The sequence below is a fragment of the Schistosoma haematobium genome, chromosome 1 (assembly GCF_000699445.3).
Source record: "Schistosoma haematobium chromosome 1, whole genome shotgun sequence".
Taxonomy (NCBI): domain Eukaryota; kingdom Metazoa; phylum Platyhelminthes; class Trematoda; order Strigeidida; family Schistosomatidae; genus Schistosoma; species Schistosoma haematobium.
The window spans coordinates 64,574,323-64,596,264 of NC_067196.1; the positions used below are offsets into that span (position 1 = coordinate 64,574,323).

Here is a 21,942-nt window from a genome sequence, read left to right on the forward strand (position 1 = left end):
AATTCACAATCCGAGCATTAAGAAGGGTATTTAGTCGAGATGGGATTCCCATGGTTTTAGTGACTCATAATGGCCTGTGAGTGGTGAATAAACGAGGCGTAGGCATACCAGTTTAAAGAAAGTTAATGCGGTGGTGGGTGTTTCACTTTATCATTGGTTGATTCGTTTATCGATGACACTTTACAGTGCAGATATTTGTTCACTGCTCACGGGCAACTTTACTCTAATGGTAAGGCGGAAAATTTTGTTATGACTTTAAAAATCGCTATTTGTTTTATTGCTGCCTCAAGATTTGATGGACTGGAGGGTGGAATGTATTAATTTCTACTACAATATAGAAATTTTAGACATTCGGTAACGTAAGAGACTCCAACAAATCCATTGAAAGGAGGGATTCTTCGTTCGAATATGAGGTGTTTGGAGTCTGCATAAGATACATATTATCGTGGTAATGATCTCCGACCAGCTACGGGAATTGTAGTGGAGAATGTCGGGAAATCCATGGTGTAAATTCTAGATATCAAGGATTTAAATCTAGTGGACCCTTATTTGACTCCGATTGGATGGTGTGGATGTTATTGTAGTACACATGACGCCTAACCTCGTATATAATCATCGACTTGACGATGAATAACGGAATTGAGATAACTCAAATGCAAGAAAAAGTTTCGAATGCGTATATTTTGTACAATCATTGACCCAGTCAGACGATCACAGGAACAAAGAGAAACAAAATGATGCGCTGTGGAGGAGGCATGTGAACCAAGTCCCTTTAATCAAGAGTTAGTCAATATTCATAGCCGAACATAATTAAGTTAAAGACATATGATTAGTCAAATAACAAATTCGCACACATACGCTTACATAAAAATAGTCAGAGTTGATAAGCGAAAAATTTACAAGATCAAAACGTGACCTAAGAAGAATGGATAGGTTAAGTCATATCAGTCAGGTAGTAACCAACACTTCATTAGTACACACAACCGACAGGTCAATTTAATACAATTACAGGAACCGGGTGAGTCTGTTCATATTTCAGTTGTTAATTCTTATACTAATGAGTATATTCTAAAACATATGGAGTGTAGATTACCAAAGTAGGTGATCTATGTCAAATGATTGAGTACGTACTCAAGTTAATGAAACTATCACCGCATCGGAAAGTCAATGGCATCCGATTAACTTATGCCCGTTGGTTGTCGTCAACTTTGACGGCGATCGATGATCTGTTGTTGTTTTGTTGACGACCAAATAAGAAATTGTCTACTCAAATACACAATTTACCTCCATTCCCAATAGCACTAATCTTAAGTTGCACCCTGTTATGTGGAACTGTTGAGAACCTTACTGAAGTCGATGAAGGCCACATCTATAGATAGCCTATGATATTTCAGAGCACGCCAACTCTCACGGACTACTAATACGTATATGAGACATGAACAACCTGTTTTCAAACCGTACTGCCTTTAAGAAAAAATCAAGTTTTCGCCTAGATACTGGAATAAGTCATTTCGAATAATTTTTTGTAGAACCTTACAAATCGCTCTGGCTAGGCTTATGGACCGATAGTTCCCACACCTGTTTGAATGATAACAATTACTACAGAGTTGTTTTAGTTCTTCGGTAATTTGCCCTCGGTTACAAATAGAATAAAACATGTTCTTATGTGATTCGTGATAAACTTTCATAGCTCTTTTTGTAATGTAGGATGTACTTCACCGGATCCCTTAGATTTGCCTACATAAAGCTTTTTTGGCTTCCTAGTATTGAGACTTTTACCTCATCAATAAACAGTAACTTAAACCTCTTCCTTATCTTTTTCTATCTACTGGGAAACGTACAAACCTCCTTACTGAATCATATTGGTGGCTTCTCAGACTCCCTGTTGTAATTCAATAACGTGAGGTGTTATAACTTTTATGTGTAAATTTGCAAAGACTTATGGTTCTATTGTTCAATCTACTTAGGATGCTGAGTGCATAATTTAATGTGTATTTACTTTTCAAGCGTTTAGTCTGGCTTGGGCTAACACATCGTTGTTGATAACCATACGAAAATAAAAATTTGTGACTTCATGGTCACTCTTACCTAGTGGTGGCATTAAATCGAGGTTTGTGACCTCATCTTCATAACGAATTAATATGAGGTACAGTAAAGATTATTCGGAGTCCAAGTTGTGTCTAGCCGCTCTTCTCACATGTTGCGCCAGGGCACATATGATAACCACGTCAACTGATTATGTTCAAAAGAATTGTTGAACAGCTCAATCCTCATATTTTTCCAGTCTATAGTAGGTGAATTGACGTCTCCTAAAATTAAACACCAACAAATTGAAGAACGTGAGTTGAAATCGCCTAGAAAAATTTTATTTACGTAACAATCCGGGATGAGGTAAACCAAACAAATTAGCAGCTCTCGTACTTCGAATTACAAGCAGAAACTAATTAATTAATGGGCCCGACTTTCACGGGATAATGGTAATGGGAATAGTATTTCCAACAAATAAAGCTGCTATTTATTTACGCTCCCGAGTTCTCTTGAATTTCCAAAACTAAGTTTCCTATTATCTACTATATACTTCTATGGTGGCGAACACATCTGACTTGATAAAATCAATCTGCACACCCGGCTTCGGTTGCTTATTGAGGTAGCTCCTGAAATTCATGTAACAGATACAAAGGTCATTCAAGAAGTTTCATGATGGACCCAAATTAATGTCGATATTATTCTCAGTCGACGCTTCACTACTCGAAATTTACAGTTCACATGTCCTTTTCATCGGCACCTAATCTTAGCTTCAGCTCACTTTCAGCTTCTCGTTTTTTCATAAGGTCAGTAAGCGACAAAGTGTGTAAGGACAGTGACTCCTTGTCCTTTCAGTTTACATCGATTTTGTGTTTTTATATCCCTTCCATGGGGGTGTTTAAATACTACCTTTAGAAGCCTGGTCCGGTTATTTTTGAAGTCTGTCTAGCTACCTAGTCTATAAGCCTTTAGCAAGGTGATGTCAGAGGTATCTTCAGGTTTTAGCTGTCCAAGTAGGCCTGTTAGCCCTTCAATGCCGTTCCCAAAGCTCTGAAAGTTTGCTTGCCTTGACTCTTAAAGATAACTGGCCTGTTACTGTGGTCACTCTCCGATTGCTAACTACGGCTAAGGAAACCGTGTTTCTCTTGTGGTGTTAGGTTACTTCTTACTCTCACTTAGTATCCATTCATCAGTAGTACATGGAGTAGCGATTTTAGTTGAATTACAAACATTGTGAGATTCCAAAGAATATTCAATGACTTACTGACCAGGTCATGGCTTTTATTGTTGTTCCTGTTGGGAAAGCTACTTTCTTGAGTTCCTTACAGACCTCTTTTAAGTCGGTCTTTCATACGCTCACGTGAATCAGTCGATCTTCATCACACTTGACACGACTGCCTTACGATTTGTGCAACGATGGATCAACCACCATCAGACTCACTTTAGTTTGGTCCAGCGGAATTGGGCCTGCTTACGCTACTTTTAGTAGTGTTAACTACTGCAAGCTCTTTGCGTCCGAGCTGCACCGTTCGCACAACCACACACATTCAGGTTTATTAAACCTTTTAAAAGTTAAAATTTTAGATTCGCAAACACCTCGTGGTAAAACTCATTGCACGCCTGGCGTTGCATAACACTATCCATAGGATATCTACAACCTTGGCGTTAGCAATTTTTTATATTGCCCGGTCGTCCACCATAGATTTCCAAATAACTTGGAAAAACTATAGCCAAAATAAGTCGAGAAGTAAGAGAAAATGAAGCGAAACTGAGGTTAGGACTTTTATAAGCAGAACAAGTAACACCAAAAGTTGATGTCGCTAAGCATACGCAAGACGTTTGAGTTTGCGTGATCGTACTAAGAGGATGGTAGGTTTGTATCAGTGTTACATATTATTTGTATATGAGGCAAAATGAGTGAATCAAAATTGTAAAAATGATGTGTTATTGTGCTTCTTCTTTTCATTCCAACTTATCTTTCTTTAATCGTATAAGACAATTTCATGTGTTTAATTGCACCACTTTGTTGTTCTCCCAGGTCTAAGCAGGTTTCGTTTTTGTAGACTAGGATGGCTGAGCCTCCAACTAAGGTGAAGATATTGGAAACTCCTGAAGATATTCGTGAACGTCGTGAGCAAGTTTTGTCTCGCTATTCTGCATTTAAAGAGGCAACGCAGTATCGTCGTCATAAGTTAGAGGAAGCTAAGAGGTAATATCTAATACGACTAAATGTTACTTTCGAAGGTACCAGTATTTTAAGCGTGATGCTGATGAACTTGAGAGCTGGATTAATGAAAAGTTGCAGACTTATGCAAATGAGGATTTCAAGGAACTGAGTAACCTCCAGGTAAATTATTTAATGACTGACCGTTTGGTTAGGCCAAAAAACAAAAGCATCAGGCTTTTGAGCTCGAAGTCACAGCTCACTCCGAGACACTATCAGCCTTAGATTCTTCAGGTGAAGAGATGATAGGGCAAGGACATTATGCTTCTGAGATTATTAAGGTAAGGTCTTTCTCTGCGTATCTACGTAACATTCATAGAACCGGCTCGATGAGTTGCACGCTCTTTGGGAAAGGTTGATGGCCATGTTCAGAGAAAAATCGCGTCTCATTAACCTGACTCTTAAGTTCGTTCAGTTCTTACGTCAGGTCGATGAGATACTTTTCTGGACACGTGAGAAGGAGACTTACGTAACTTCTGAAGATTTCGGTCAGGATTTAGAGCACGTTGAGGCACTACAGAAGAAATTTGACGAGTTTATGAAGGTTTGTCATTGTTTGATGATTAATATTTTTCAGGACCTTGAGTATCAGGAAAGTCGTGCAGAAGACATTTACCACAAAGCAGATGAACTTTTGAAAGAGGAATTTCCTGAAGACACCTTGGTAATAGAAAAGTCACGTGAGGTTCGTGAAGCGCTAGAACGTTTAAAAAATCTGGCTAAGATGCGCCAAGATAAACTTCTTGAAGCCTACGAAATACAACGTTTCTTCCGGGATACAGATAAAGCCATATCGTGGGTAAATGAAAAGTCTATTCCTCTATCTATTGAAGACTGTGGTCGTGACTTGGCTTCAGTACAAGCACTGCAAAGGAAACATGACGCTTTGGAGAGGGATCTAGCTGCTTTGGATGAAAAGATTGGTCAACTAGGAGATGATGCTTTGGCTCTTGCACAGAAACATCCAGACTCTAAAGACACAATTCAGGGTAAATATGAAGCTTTAATTGCTGCTTGGGAGAAACTTAAGAATCAATTTGTGGATAGAAAAAGTAAACTGGAAGAGTCTTTCAAGATGCAGCGTTTTCTCGCCGATTGGAAAGACCTTAGTATATGGATGACAGACATGAAAGGGTTGATCTCTGCTGATGATCTAGCAAAGGATGTCGCTGGTGCTGAGGCCCAAGTAGAACGCCATAAGGAATATACTGCGGAAATTAACTCGCGAAACGATAGTTTCGACACGTGCATGTTAGAGGGTCAAGCACTGATCAGTGTTGGCCATCCATCTAGCGGGGAAATCGCTGCAAAGCTTTCCAATTTGGAAAGAGAAAAAGCTGCCCTTCTGGAACTATGTGAAGAGAGACGCGAGCAACTAGAACAATGTATGGGTCTTCAGTATTTCTATCGAGATGCAGAACAGTCAGAGTCTTGGATCGGAAAACAAGAAGCACTTTTGGAAATCAAGGATGTTGGCGATTCTCTCGATTCCGTTGAGGCACTTATTAGAAAGCACGAAGATTTTGAGAAGTCGTTGTTAGCTCAAGAGGAAAAGATGCATCATTTTGATGAGTTGGCAAAGAAACTTATAGAAACGAATCACTACGCTGCTGCACAGGTCACAGAGTTGCAGCATTCTTTGGAAGATAGACGAAGAGCCTTAAAGGATAAAGCTAAGAGGCGCCGTCAGCGTCTTGAAGATTCTCACCGTTATCAGATGTTTGATCGTGACGCCGATGAAATGCAATCTTGGATATCGGAAAAACTAAAAAATGCACTTGATGAAAGCTATAAAGACTCAACTAATTTACAGACAAAAGTTCAAAAACATCAGAACTTCGAAGCTGAGATACAAGCTAACCAGTCTCGTGTTGAAGATATTAAGAAAACAGGTCAAGATTTGTTAAACGCAAATCACTGCAATTCAGCTGAAATAAAACTAAAAATCGACCAGTTGGATGAGACTTGGTCTTATCTTATAAATGCTATGGCGAACAAGAAGAAAAATTTAGATCAAGCCAGTCGACAACAACAATTCGTCCGCAATGTTGAGGATGTCGAGTTGTGGTTAGATGATGTTGAAGCCCAAATTGCATCAGAAGATGTTGGCCGAGACCTTAACGGAGTAATGAATGCACAGAAGAGACTCAACTTACTAGAATCTGATGTTGCTGCCCATCGTGAGCGCATAGAAGCATTTAAAGTCCAAGCTGACACATTTGCTTCTGAGGGTCATTTTGATGCTCCCATAATCCAGGAGAAGCAGCGGCAGCTGTCCCAACGTTACTACGATTTGCAGAAACCATTAAATCAACGCCGTGAAAAACTGTCAAATGCTTACAAGTTGCACCAGTTCTTTAGGGATGTTGAAGACGAGGAAGATTGGATTCGAGAGAAAGATCCAGTCGCGGGCTCCACTAATGTAGGTAAGCAGAAAAATTAATTATTTAGTCGGCACCCGTTCCCCGTACACATGTGTACGGTTTTTATGTGCCGTAAAGCAATTAGCTTCTTTTCACAGCAGTATGCAGTAGCAGTATGCTGCCTTTTGCAGATGCTCATATGTTTTTACCTCAGATATCCGATTTTATTTTCTGACGATATATGTATGGACTGTTGTCACTAATACGTTTTGATAAATCATTCTGAGACCCGGGACAAATATGTATTGGCTAAGGTCTACATATGTACTGATTTGCTTCAACTTCTGTGTAAAAATTTGGTCGGTACACAACCGTGCATGGTTCTACATTGTTAATGGTTGGCTTTGGTTTTTGTATGCTCAACCATAAAAACAGGACTCCACAAGTAATATCAAGTCGAAAATGCACCAAACAGATGTTTTTTAATGAATTAGGCAGACTCATCATGTTAGGGTCAGTACATACCAAATATCGGGTCATGGAATACTGTACTTATAGGGTAAAGTCCGTTTTTCTGTTCTGATTGTTCGAAATGCTTTCTACTTTAGTCACTGTTAGCCCCATCCACGTATCCGTTGGTTGTAAATTAAAATATGTTTGTGGTAACCCATCTATACTTGCGTTGATAATCTTGTGGCGGTTCGTTGTACTGTCAGTCAGTCGTAGTTAATGTGCGTTAATCCGGACTTTTAAACCTCATCACAACGAAAGGAACTCAACAAGATAAACAGTAATGTGGTCGAATAATCTTAGTGGTGCCGATGGTGAGAATGACTAAATATTGTGAATATAGTTAGTAAGCCACAACATGGAACCTGTACGTAAGTTGCCATACCCCATTAGCACAGAGATGAAGTTTTCAGACCGAATCCGAGAATGGTAGGGGTCATAACAGTGTCCGTCGTAATTGAAAGACTAGGCATTGGAGATACGACTCGTGAAGAAAATATTGATGAGCTAGACAAAAAAAGTAATGAGGAATCTAGTAACTCAGGATTTGGAGGACGACAAAGAATGGGTGCAGCTGCACTATCACAAATGATTCGGAGCCATGTCATTTAATGTCTCTAACCGTTGGTTACGGTAATCACACGAATCCTGACCAAGTAGTCTGCAACTATTAACATGGCTTAGTCTAATTGTCAGTGACTTCATCGATTGATGCCATGTTTTGGTGTGGCCACCCCTAGCTTCAGGCATACCTTTGCACCAAAAAACATCGCCCGTTGAGGTAGGCTGTGGTTTGACATATGGTTTGAAAAGACGAAGTAGAAAGGCATGTATGGTAAAATAATGGAGGTCGGGACCTAGGAAATGATAAACAAGGAATGCTGTGCTCTGCTCTGAACAATGTCATACCAGTGTTGCCAGCCAGTAGTCGCGGTTGTCACTGAATTCCAACCACTTATTCTACACCTACCGACGTGGATCAGAGAAACGGTCAGTTATTTCATGGATTAATCACACATGTTGATTTGTTCGCTCGTAGCTCGTATCCAACTTGCTCCTACTCCAACTGTAGTCTTTACAACTTCATAACCCAGGGTACTACCAATTAACGGATATCTTCACGTTTATAGATTGTTAGATATAAACAGACATAACCCTTTCCGAAAGAGGTTCTAAATCACGGTTTGTGACTTTCGTGTAGCTTGTTACATAACTTTTACGGAGTTTGTCGTTATTTGCACTTATTGTGACAGTGCTACTCTAACTCAGGAATCGTGTACAAATTTATGTACTCGGCTTGGGAAAGGTCAAACAATCCTGTTCAGTTTCCAAAACTGAAATAGACACTAACCCAAAAGCCGGGAGTCGAGTGCTGAACTCACAACTATTCCAATTATATAGTAAAACGATTATACTCGGAAAACTTTGGTTTTTAAACCTGGTCGCTTAAATAACTAACTTTCTTCAGTTGGTCGGAGATCGCTAATACACCCTTCGTCTTCTTTTATCACCTTCAGCTGTTTCACATTTGTTGGATTTTGTGTTTACAGTTGGTTCTCATTCCCCTATTTCATTTGTTCGGTGCCATATCTTTATTTCTTTACTATTGGTATTATCGTTTTAGCTCTATTGCTCTACATTGTATTGTGATGTCTTAAACCGGTGTACATTCGGTATCAAGTCCTACTTTGTGTGTATTGATTATTTTGAGTAGTGGATAAGAAACCTAACAAAAAGTTAGAATATTCCTTGTGTTTTTGATGAGTTAAGTAAGTTATATCTATTTCAAATACAATATTTCAGATTTAATTATGCATTCAGGTGGCCCCTACTACTTGTTCATTGTTTTCGGATGTATTTATATATGCCTCCCCCTAACTGATCACTTTAAATATATTTCAGGTCGTGATTTGATTGGCGTGCAGAACTTGATAAAAAAACATCAAGCAATATATGCGGAAATAAATGGTCACTCACCACGCATTGAGGAGGTTGTTCAAGAAGGTCAGGCCATGATACGCGCCAACCATTATGGGGCTAATGACATTGAAAGACGTATAACCGATTTAACTACCGATTGGTCCCAACTTTGTGAAAAGGCAGACCGTCGACGACAGCTGTTGGAAGATTCATTGCAGGCCCAACAGTACTTTGCTGATGCAAGTGAAGCAGAAAGTTGGATGCGAGAAAAAGAACCATTGGTCGGTTCGTCCGAGTTTGGTCGGGATGAAGACTCTACGGAAGCACTCTTGAAAAAACATAACGCTCTCCTTGCCGATATTGAGGCATATGGTTCAACCATTGAAGCTCTCGGCATTCAAGCTAGTAGTTGCCGGATGCAGGAAGCCCCAGTAAGTGATCTACTCGGCAAAGATGTAGTTATTGCTTTATATGACTACCAAGAAAAGTCTCCTAGGGAAGTTTCGATGCGGAAAGGAGAGATCTTAACCTTGCTAGCCAGTAACCACAAAGACTGGTGGAAAGTGGAAGTGAATGATCGCCAAGGATTTGTTCCTGCAGCGTATGTCAAGAAAGTTGAGGCTCCTGTTTCTGACACTCAAGCTGGTTTAGCAGCCAAGCCACTTACTGTAGCGTCGCAGCAGCAACGTTTGGAGGAGCAATATAATTATCTTCTTCAGCTGGGTCGTGATCGTCGAGAGAGGTTACAGGATTCCGTCGAAGCCTACCAACTAGTTAGAGAGGCTAACGATTTACATCAATGGGTAGTTGAGAAAGAACTAGTTGCTGTCACGGAGACCATCGTCCCTGGAAGACTAGAGGAAGTAGAGTCAGAGAAAAAGAAGGTAGATGAGTTTGTTATGGAACAAAAGGAAAGAGAAGCTAGAGTAACAGAATTGTGTGCCAAGGCAGATAAACTCAAGCGAGGTGGCCAGACTGAAGCTGTTGAGAAGATAGAAGGTATTATCATGCAACTCCAAAAGAAGTATGAACAGTTAGAAGAAGTCACTGCCAAAAAGGCTAAAGAATTAGAAGATATTGATGCCGTTCAACGCTATCACAGAGAATGTGATGAAGCGAAAGAATGGATTGAAGAGAAGGAGAATAGATTACTAACAGATGATGTAGGTAATGACTTCACATCTGTTCAGCGTCTTATACGTAAACATGATGCATTAGAAAGGGACCTGGTAGCTTTGGGAGAAAGGGTTAAACAATTAGATTCAAAAGCTGCTGACTTGATACAGATCCATCCTCAGGATGCAGAAGCTATATGTACACATCAAGAAGAAATCAACCATTTGTGGGATAGTCTAGCTGCAACTGCTGAAAAACGAAAAGCCAAACTTTTAGATTCCTTAGATCTCCAAAAGTTCCTCGCTGATGCAAGGTAATAATTACTCACAGTTATTTATGTATATATCATGCTATATTCCGGATAAATATAAGATTATCTAGTTTCACTCGGTAATTATAGTCTAATTGTTCAGCTGTTGGTCGAAAGTTTTCTCGACCTATCATTTCACACAGGAGGCTTTAAACCAAATTTTCTGTGGCCTAGTAACATTTCTAGAGTAAATGTAGTAAGTTTCTAATTTACGAATGGATAATTAAAAGTTAAACAATTTAACTATTAACCTATTGCTCATGTAGGTGGTACAACATGCAACCCCTAGACTAGTATATTTATTCAAGTTGTTAATCTAAAATGGTAAGTAAACTAATGGTTGATATAGTTTAACGCTTCTAAAAAAAGCCCAGAGAAATAGGAGGTTGACTAAGCGTATAATAACGAGCTTTTAAAATATACGAATGTACTTTTATCAACAAGTACCTTTCAACCCATCCGAAATTTATAGTCGTTACCCTAGTTTTCGTAATTTTGCTTATGAGATGCGTTTTGAAATAGTGCTCTTTTCCTAGGTATTAAGTTACTGTTTTCCCTTTCAGCTACATAATCCTACTTTTGAAGAATAGTTTTGAAAGTACTAATCAACTAGTTTTCCGTGCTATTTACTTCCGATACCGACTTATTATAGCAACTTACGTCTCTTCGTACATCTGACATATAAAGATGTTCGGTTTTATTGGGTCCCACAGATGTCAATAATAAACGGACGTCTAATTATTATTGTCTCTAAGCTTAATTTAAAACACGTTATTATTTGAGTAAATTAAACTAAAGCTTGATATTCTGATCTCTTAACAAATAGTAATTCCGTTTGTTTATGTATAACTTTTTGTTTTCAGGGATCTCCAGTCTTGGATTAGTACAATGAATGGTTTGGTATCGTCAAAGCAAGTGGGCACATATGTTACAAGTGCAGAATCGTTGTTAGATAGTCACCGTGTAAGTCATTTCATTTACATTATTTATCTTCACAGGAATACCGCACGGAAATCGATACTCGTGCTCCAGCTTTTCAAAACTTCGAATCCTTCGGTAAGGAGTTACTTGATAATGGACATTATGCTTCGGAGGTCGTACGGCAAAAACTCCAAGAAATCACAGAAGCAAGAGAAGCTCTTAATGTGTAAGTTAATACTTTTATGAGGAAAATAAGTGCTTTTTGTGTACAGTTTGCACTTTCTCAGAACATAATTTGGTTCTTTGGACCATGTAATAAATCCTCATATCATCTTATTTTAGTTAAAATATGGATATAAATTCGTATGTTTTTCAACATTTACCAGGCTTTAGTGCTTACTATTTACACTGATAAACCATTCAGTATTAACCAAAATTATTTTATTTATTTGAACACAAATATTCGTACAGAGGCACCAAATACATATGCGCCACATTAATCACTTAATTTGTATGAGGGCTGAAATACTGGCCGGGTGCCCAAACCGAGGCAGGTGGTTTTCTTAGAGGGCCACGCCCCGAGCCTTTGACTTAAAGGTCTGATCCACAAGGCAGTGGATAAACGTCAGGAGATACAGTCCCGTGGTAGCGGGTGACCAACATTAGTTTCACACGCCATTTGTTCCTTCAGGATTCTGGAGCCCATGTGCACCACTGGTTTGAAATCAGGGTTTTCCAACTCCCCTAGGTGAACCGTCCGTGTCGACTAACCCGGTTAAAGCGCCGGACATTCGCTTTTCGTCTTCTGAATTTCGTAAACACCCCCGTCACTATGATGTAGTGAGTAGGACTTCCCTGACAATGGTTGTATGCACGTGGCCATGTGAGGGCATAACACTAGTAGGCCATTCTAACAATTCGTATTGTTTCAGACTTAAAAACTTCCATGATTATTTGCCTCAGCTAAAAGACTGCAACGAACCACGAATAAAACATCTCAGTTTATGCGAAACTAGGTTATTTGTGGTATAATACTGAGTAACACGTATACACTTAATCGGCTGTATCAACAAAAGAAACCTATCGTATCTATTTATTTCGTTCAATCAATTGTGAGAGCATTTCAAGAGGGAGAGCTAACCCTCCCCAACCTCGGCAGTACCAGGGCATTTGGGGCAAGGGTCCCACATGCAAAATGGGAATGTTCCCAACTAGGATACTAATCAGCTACAATGAAATTACCTTATAAAATGAGTGCGAATAAAATGTTTACCACAAGTCTCTTTTGGTGAGAAGTCATTTTTCTTATAATGCATAATACTGACTTCAGATTCGCGCTCATTATTGAGGTTTTCAATTTCGACTTACTAAAGTTCATACATAAAAGTTTTTACTCACAAATATAAATAAACCTAAAAAGCAAACTTTTTGATATTGTGAAACCCGTTCTCTGTATGTCATAAACCCAGCCAATGAAATGATCGGTCAATGTTACAGCGCTCACCGAGATTGTCAGTTTACAGGTCTATTATTTCCATCTGAAGATCAAAACTGGCTCCCTGGATGTCAGAAAAGATCTAGTAGTCAGCAGGTTAAAGTGTGTTTCCAACGCTCTAGAATCTTCAAAACGTTTCGCGGTTAGTGATCGGAAGAAAAAATAGTTACTTTCCTAATGTCACTCAGACTGATAATTGAATATAAATCTCTAATTCTCTGAAGTAATTCCTCCGTACACATTTCTCGTGAAATCCAATGGCATACCGTAATTGATCGACCGACATGACATAGTCCTGTTTGGCGAAGACGCTGATAGAATGCAGTCTTTTGGTAGCACTGAGCAACAATGCCAGAATGTTTGGAATGCGATTCTTCAAGACTCACCTGCGTCAACACCTGAACTAACGATAGGGAATGAAGCAGTCGAACGCGTTGACAACTTCACTTATCTTGGATGTCTGATCAGCGCTAATGGGTTGGTGTCTGACGAAATCTCAGCACGGATTCGAAAAGCTCGCTTGGCTTTTGCCAACTTACGTCACCTATGGAAAAGGCGAGATATCCGTCTATCAATTAAGAGACGAGTATAATGCACAGCAGTTCGTTCTGTTTTACTTTACGGCTGCGAAACGTACCCATAAGGAGTAGAAGGTATTCGTAAGTTACTAGTACTTGATCACAGATGCCTTGGAAATATTGCTCGCATCTGCTGGGATCACCGGGTAAGCAATAGTGAGGTTAGACGCAGGGTATTAGGGAATGATGGTAAATCAGTTGTGAATCTTCATCGACTGAGATGGTTGGGTCACGTGTTGCGTATGCCTGAACACCGATTACCACGACGTTCAATGCTAACCGGTGTTCGGGATGGTTGGAAGAAAGTCAGTCAGTCAGCTACAACGTAGGACCAGGCATGGTCCAAGTTGCCATTTTATTTTATTTGAACACATATATATTGGTACAGGAGTGCGCCAAATATATATGCGCCACACAATTTCAGTTCATTAATTGCGTGTGGGCTGCGATACTGCCCGGGTGCCCAGACCGAAACAGGTGGTTATCTTAGGGGGTCACACCCCGAGCCTTTGACCTAAAGGTCTAACCCACAAGGCAGTGGAGCATCGTAAGGAGATGCAGTCCCATGGTAGCCGGTGACCGAAAATCGGTTCATACGCCATTTGTTCCCGCAGGATACTGGTGCCCATGTGCACCATAGATTTGGAATCCGGTTAAAGCGCCGGACATTCGCTTTTCGTCCTCTCATTTTCGTAAACAACACCCCCGCCACGAGAAGGCAGTGAGTAGGATTTCTGGCAGAGGCTGTATACGCGCGGCCGTGTGAGAGTATTTCGAGAGGGAGGGCGAACCCACCCCACTCTCGGCCATACCAGGGCGTTTGGGGGCACCAAGTTGCCATACCTTATTAACACAACAAGATGGACACCGGATTCATAAAAGTAGTGAATTCAGAGGTGGTAATATATAAAGTAGAGATTGCAATAAGGATATAGTACAGGAAGAAAGAATTAGTTCGTAGAAAGAAAGATATGAAGCGATTTTAATCTCATAGTTTAAGGGAAGACAGAGAGTGTATACACATACGCCATTGTGATCGATTCTGAGTCATGTCACCCAGAGTCTCCAACCATTGGTTACGAGTCACGCAGACCCAACCAAGTAGTCTGCATCTACCAACATGACTCAGACTAGAAGTTAGTGACTTCAAACACTGATGCCACGTTTTGGTTTGGCCACCTTTAACTTCCTTCCAACCATCCCGAACACCGGTTAGCATTGAACGTCGTGGTAATCGGTGTTCAGGCATACGCAACACGTGACCCAACCATCTCAGTCGATGAAGATTCACAACTGATTTACCATCATTCCCTAATACCCTGCGTCTAACCTCACTATTGCTTACCCGGTGATCCCAGCAGATGCGAGCAATATTTCCAAGGCATCTGTGATCAAGTACTAGTAACTTACGAATACCTTCTACTCCTTATGGGTACGTTTCGCAGCCGTAAAGTAAAACAGAACGAACTGCTGTGCATTATACTCGTCTCTTAATTGATAGACGGATATCTCGCCTTTTCCATAGGTGACGTAAGTTGGCAAAAGCCAAGCGAGCTTTTCGAATCCGTGCTGAGATTTCGTCAGACACCAACCCATTAGCGCTGATCAGACATCCAAGATAAGTGAAGTTGTCAACGCGTTCGACTGCTTCATTCCCTATCGTTAGTTCAGGTGTTGACGCAGGTGAGTCTTGAAGATATAACTTGCATTTAGAGGGAGAGAAGCGCATTCCAAACATTCTGGCACTGTTACTTAGTGCCACTAAAAGACTCTGCATTTTATCAGCGTCTTCGCCAAACAGGACTATGTCATCCGCGTTTTCTAAGTCGATGAGTGGACCTCCTGGAAGGAGATCAACGCCCGAAAATTCAGTCGATGAGAGCGTTATTTCCATCAGTAGGTCTATGATGAAGTTAAACAAAAATGGAGAAAGTGGACAGCCTTGATGGACACCACTTGAGGTTGCAAAAGCAGATGATAGTTCGCCATAAGCTCTGACTCGACTAGTAGTGTTCGAGTAAAGAGCCTTCACAAGGTTTATGTACTTCTGAGATACGCCTTTCAATGATAGACACTGCCACAGAATCTCGCAGTCTACCGAATCAAATGCTGCTTTTAAGTCAAGAAAGACCACCATTGTCGGACGCCGATAAGTATGCCTATGTTTTAGAACCTGACGAATGGTGAATATGTGGTCGATGCAGCCACAACCAGGTCTGAAGCCAGCTTGATTCTCTCGTGTTTGCAGTTCACGAGTTTTAGTTAGGCGTCTGATAATTATCGAGGCTAGTATTTTAGATACTATATTAGTTAAACTAATCCCTCTGTGGTTGTCACAGGATGATTTTGACCCTCTCTTATATATTGGGACGATAAGTAATTGTGACCAGTCAAATGGAATAACGTCTAACTCCCAAATCTTAGCTAAAATATTAGTCAACCTAATCGCTAAAATTGGATCACCATTCTTAAAGACCTCTGAAGCCAACCCATCTGGACCAGCTGCCCTTCCTCGTTTCAGATTAGCTATAGCCTTTTGAACTTCTGCTAGAGTTGGGGTACCTACTTCAATATTCCATTCACACTGTCTGGGAATGGAGGGTAGTTGTAGAGTAGCTGAAGGCCAGCTGAACTGTTCTCTGAAATGTTCCGACAATCGTTCTAAACGTCTGGACTGAGAGCAGATGAGGGTATCGTCTTTTTCCGAAATAGTCTGACTTACACTTGACTTATTAATTCCAGTTTCTTTTATTAGTCTGTAGAGCTGTCTTGTGTTCCCTATAGCCACCGCCTTTTCCATTTCTTTTGCTTTCGTTACCCACCACTGCCCACAGTCGTTCCCTAGACTTTTGTTTAACCTAGATCTGATTTGTTTACGCTCTTCATCGTGTTCAGAGCCTGACGGGATGAGTTTATGAGAATCCATCAGTGCAATAGACCTTGAGGAAATTCATTGGTTCTTTGTAACCCTGTGGTTTAAATCACTGATAGATGTCACTGCTGTTTCCACAGCTGTTTGTATAGCTTTCCAAGCAACATCTGGGTCAACCTCGTTTTCAGAACTACCAAAGTGTGACCTCAGTTGTTCCTGGAACCTACTTTTGGTTTTCTCGCTACTCAATTCAGTTCTAATGGCTCTTTTTAGTGTGGCTTTTTTGCGTCCAGTGAGGCGCAAGCAGATGCGTGCCCGTATTAGGGCGTGGTCGGAGTCCAAGCAGGTACTCCAGAATGAGCAACAATCTCCTACCGACCCTCTCCAACGATGACTGATGGCAATATGGTCTATTTGAGTCCATCGTTGGTTTGGAGTAGGCGGTCGCCATGTTAAACGATGTCTCTCCTTATGCTTGAAATTTGTGTTTACTAAAAATAAACGATTTTCTGAGCACAGTTACAGCAGACGATCACCATTATCTGTTCGTTGTGCCGAAATATCAAAATACCCACCTAAATGCTTTTCTGTTTGGTTTAAACTACCTATCTGGGCATTAAAGTCACCTGCTACGAGTACAATGTCTGAACGTTTAGCTTTCTGAAGAAGTTCAGATAGCTTTCTGTAAAATTCATCCTTCATTTCATCTGAGCTGCAGTCGATGGGAGCGTAGGCAGAAACGACAAAAAGGCAACGACGTGTGTCCTCATCCTTCCGAGTTCTTACGGAGCCGTTTAGCCGAACAGCACATAAACGACTGTTAACAAGGATCCACTCTAACAGTGCTTGTTCCGCCCTCATGCTTAGTGCTATGCCTACACCTGCCAGTTCACGAGAGCTGGCCGTTGGGTCGCCAGATACACGTAAGGTGTATCTCGCTGGCTCTCCGTTTTGCCGAGGTGAGGTCAAGTGAATGATGACCACACTGGGATCCTGTATGCGTGCTTCAGAGACACAGCATACATCAATGGTACGAGATTCTAGGGTTCTAGCCAAGGAATCCTGTTGACCGATTTGACATAAGGTGCGTACGTTGAAGGCTCCAATGTGTAGTATGGAGCGAGGTTTCAGTAGACCTGGGACAGTGTTTTGAGCACTAGAATCGTCGGCTATGGTGACATTTGAGGAGGAAGCCGAAAAGGTAAGTTTAGATGTGAAAGTCGATGTAGGAGGAATAATAGGAAGTGAAGACGGAGGTTGATCATAAATACAGTGGTCTTGAGTGCTGTTAGAGGTATGAGGGCTAATATCACTTCCCGGTTGCCCACACCGTGGAAGGGTTGTTCTGGAGGTACCTGAAAATGGATTAGAGGTGGTCTTAGTGACCTGAGAGTGTGACTGCAGTACCCAAGGGACAACTGCTTGAGGTCGGTCATACACGACCTTTTTATGGGTAAGTTTTGTGTTAGCTCCGTACTTTTTGGGACCTTACCGCCGGAGACGGACATCCGTGAGGTAAGGTGAGGTGTGACATTTTTAGGGTCGACCTTTTTCAACCCCACCCCTCCTTGTGGGAAGGCAGCATCGCTGTCATGCTGGTTGTCTGAAGGAAACACCTTACTGCTGTCACACCTCTGTACAGTCAGCAGTACGACTTCGGCTTCGGACCTTGGGTTTGTTGCTTTTAGTCTTACCGCTCTTCAACCGACCTGTCTGACATGGTAGGACCTTGAGGAACAGTTGTTCCATCCAGTATAGCTCGGTTGCTTCATCACGATAGGCAAGCCCGACCACCACGTCAAGGTAGCAACAACGGTCAGGTTGGAAGAAAGTTGGAGGCGGCCAAACCAAAACGTGGCATCAGTGTTTGAAGTCACTAACTTCTAGTCTGAGTCATGTTGGTAGATGCAGGCTACTTGGTTGGGTCCGCGTGACTCGTAACCAATGGTTGGAGACTGGGTGACATGACTCAGAATCGATCACAATGGCGTATGTGTGTACACTCTGTCTTCCCCTAAACTGAGATTAAAATCGCTTTATATCTTTCTTTCTACGAACTAACTTCATGTACCGTCCTTATATGCAATCTTTCTTTTATATATTACCACCACTACTTCTATGAATCCGGTGTCCATCTTGTTGTGCTAATGAGGTATGGCAACTTGGACCGATGCACATATGTACCTGGTCCTACGTTGTAGCTGACTGACTGATACCGTATTTGGCTTACTAATAAAAAGGATACTGTATTTCAGTGTTCTATAAAAGGTAACAGTCAGTTTGTTTTTTCAGTCGCTCCCCATTTTACAAGTATAAGCAATAAGCTATTCAGGCATAACAATTGGCGACGCAGTCACACCAATTAACAACCAGTCATAACAGTTTTGAGAGTATAAGTTTGACTTGTTTTGTTAAGTGAAACATTTATTTAATCTTATTTGCTTTAAATCCTGTGATTTTCTGGATAAAATCTAGTTTGTGAATGACAATGCAATTCAGCTTATTGATTCAAATTTTTGTAGGTTCCTCACCTATATGATTTCCAGTTTTGTGGTAATAAAATAGAGACTTTATGAATGCTATCAGACTTGTGAAACAATTTGTCATCATTATGATACACTAACCGATAAAATTGTTCAACATTGTGTACTCTAAAGCATCTTGACACGTATCATAGTAATCTGTGGCAATAAGAGATATAAAAAAGGTGTCATGGCCAAGGTAGTAGATCGTCAAGTATTCTCAAATCAATGTTGATTATAATAATTGCGGTATAATGAGTATAAAGGCACTACTAAACAGTGGGTTTATTAAATCAAAAAAAAATTAGTGGCAATAATAAGGTTAGCTTACATTTTAAATAAAAACAAATGCGATCTAACGGCCATTTCCGCCTCTTAAAATCGTGTAAATTGTTCGTATTAAGTTCCAGCAGTTTATTTGTTTTTTCATTCTAGAGCCTGGCTAAATCGGCACAAACTATTAGAACAAAATCTAGAAGAACAGCTATTTTTGCGTGACTGTGAACAAGCTGAGGATTGGATGGCTATTCGCGAAGCATCTTTAGCTGGTGATGATGTTGATGGGAATAAAGTTGATGCATTAATAAAGAAACATGAAGATTTTAACCGTGCAATCACCCTACAGGAGGTTAAGATACAGTCTTTGATGGCGAATGCTGATAAACTTCTGGAAGCTGATCATTATGATGCAAATGCAATTGAAGCTAAGCGTGGTGAGGTTTTAAATCGTTGGACTCACTTAAAAAATGCTATGATTGATAATCGTAGCAGGCTAGGAGACGTTCAAACGCTTCAGGCCTTCATTCGAGATGCTGATGAGATGGAGCTATGGATAAACGAAAAAATGCAATTTACAATGGACGAACCTTATAAAGATCCTACCACAAATATTCAGGCTAAACATCAGAAACATCAAGCTTTTGAAGCAGAGCTCGCTGCCAACGCAGAACGTCTCCAAGGCATTTTGGCAGCTGGACAACGTTTAAAGCAGAAGAGTGAGTCAGCCTATTTCTCGTCAAGAATTTTCTTTCGAGATAATTTTATTTTCAAAGCTTATATGTCCTCTATTTCGTTGTAGATCAATGTATGGGGCAGGAAAGTGCCGTTGAAGAACGTATCGCCAAACTCGCTAACCAGTGGGATAATCTTGTCAATCGATCTCATGAAAAATCCGAAAAGTTACAGGAGGCCAATCGTCAAGCTGCATATAATGCTGGTATTAAAGACATTGAATTTTGGTTAGGTGAAATGGAAACATCACTCGTTAGTCCCGATCATGGAAGAGATTCAGCATCTGTTGACAGTCTTCTGTCAAAACACCAAGTATGTATATTTGTGTGGTATCTTACATGCATACATGTTTTCAACATCTAAGTCCCTATAGCAGGATGTTAATTTGCTTATTTGCATCACAACTTACTGTATGTATGGTGTAATCAGAAATAAGCTTTCTAAAAGGATGGTTGCCAAATAATCCTTGTTAGCTAGTTTTGTTTTCAACTTCAACTATTAGGTCCCGTGGCCCCATCATTTATTTGTTCGTAGCTGCTACCTCCCGGTTATCATTGGAGGCTCATGCTCTTTCTAGAGGAAACGTCCAGATTAATCATGAGTTCTTGTATGTCTACCTTACTGGACGTTAAAAGTGTAACAAGAATGCCTCTTTGAGATAAAAAAATCGAATACATTTAAAATAAAACCAACTAAGCAATGAGTCGGCCGTATAGGAGACATTTATTCTGTAGTAGTCTGATGTGTTATGTAGTCCTCTGTAAAGACAGCAGTCAGACCTATTAATGATTCGAATCACAAAACTAACACGTCAATGTATCTCAGAAGCCTCTTCTAAACTAATAGATCTTCAGATCTGTCCAGAACATTAAAAATCAAAAATAGGTTTGATGTTGACTAATGGAAAGTCCGCTTAGTAATCGTGGACGGTGGTGGGGGACAAAAACAAGAGATAAGATAGCGGTCACAGATGATACTGTCCCGATTCACCATGAAGACAACCATTGAAAAGTGAGGCGGTTATAGGAATGTAGAAGATAAATTCATAATCAACTCTCAGTCTACAAGATTAAAACCACGAGCAGAACGCTCAATGAAATATTTCGACTGCTCTTTAATTACCTTCTGTTCCCGTACAACTTAACTGAAAAATTCACCCTTGATCAGTATCTTAAACATGTACATTACTAACTGGCACCCAAAAATATTAGTATTTCATGACCTCAAGGGGACATTGAATTCCTTTTATCTAGAAATTTTGTGAGTGTTTGTCATTTGAAAGTGTGCCCAAGAAGTACTTTAACTTTGTTAAGACTTGTTACTCTAATACATGTGAATTGGCAACCCCAAGTGTTCTCCAGGGCTGCTTACTATCCTTCTTTTTATTTAACTTTGTCATAAACAGTCTTTTAGCAATAACGCATTCTTCGCTTAGTCTATCTGCAAACTCACCAGTTTAGGACAAGAATATGACTTAGTTATGTTAGATCCAGATACTGACAAAATGCATAGCAGTGTAAATGTCATTTTTATCTTCAAATATATTATTAATCATCACTTTCCTTTGTCGATACACCCTCTGCACCGTACCAATCCAATTTTATTCAGTGTTTCTAGTTAGTTATCGTAACTAAGCAAATTCGTCCTCACCTTTCGTGGCTGATGTGTCAGTTGTCAGTGTGTAATTTTCCTTTACATCTTCCCTTTGAGTGACATGATTCCAGTCTAACAATTAATTCTCACTCACTAAAGTTGTCTACTAAAATTTTTACAATTATTAACCTTTCTTGACTCGGAAATTTCGAACTAGTTTCGGTGTTATGCTTGAACAACTTAGTGGTTTGCAGTCGTACCAATTATACTATATCGGGAAATTTCACTCAACCTAGTTTCTGAAAGTTTTTCATTTTTAAGTAGTTATTTCTGTAGCATCGTATTATTCACTGACCGACTTCGTTTTTTTCACGACATAAAAATATTCTTATTTTGTACTTACGCCTGTTACTCCTAGTGGAGAAGCATAAGTCGCCCACCAGCATTCTCCATCCAACTCTGCACTGGGCAATCCTTTCCAG

At 40.3% G+C, this 21,942-nt stretch overlaps 1 protein-coding gene across 2 annotated transcripts in view; it reads left to right on the forward strand.

The window, feature by feature from the left end:
- Positions 1-824: 824 nt before the first annotated feature.
- SPTAN1_2 (Spectrin alpha chain, non-erythrocytic 1) overlaps positions 825-21,942 on the forward strand; it is a 33,214-nt gene continuing 12,096 nt past the window's right edge. Inside the window, exons 1-11 of one of the 2 annotated variants that reach the window (XM_051209365.1) lie at positions 825-1,018; positions 4,089-4,234; positions 4,270-4,372; positions 4,405-4,530; positions 4,569-4,793; positions 4,827-6,675; positions 9,025-10,471; positions 11,332-11,431; positions 11,467-11,615; positions 19,292-19,851; positions 19,935-20,179. In XM_051209365.1, the coding sequence (XP_051074818.1) occupies positions 4,095-4,234; positions 4,270-4,372; positions 4,405-4,530; positions 4,569-4,793; positions 4,827-6,675; positions 9,025-10,471; positions 11,332-11,431; positions 11,467-11,615; positions 19,292-19,851; positions 19,935-20,179 (4,944 nt within the window). In that variant the 5' untranslated portion in view covers positions 825-1,018; positions 4,089-4,094. Of the gene's footprint in view, positions 1,019-4,045; positions 4,235-4,269; positions 4,373-4,404; positions 4,531-4,568; positions 6,676-9,024; positions 10,472-11,331; positions 11,432-11,466; positions 11,616-19,291; positions 19,852-19,934; positions 20,180-21,942 lie in introns of those variants that run through there. The other variant, XM_051209366.1, reaches the window with a different exon arrangement.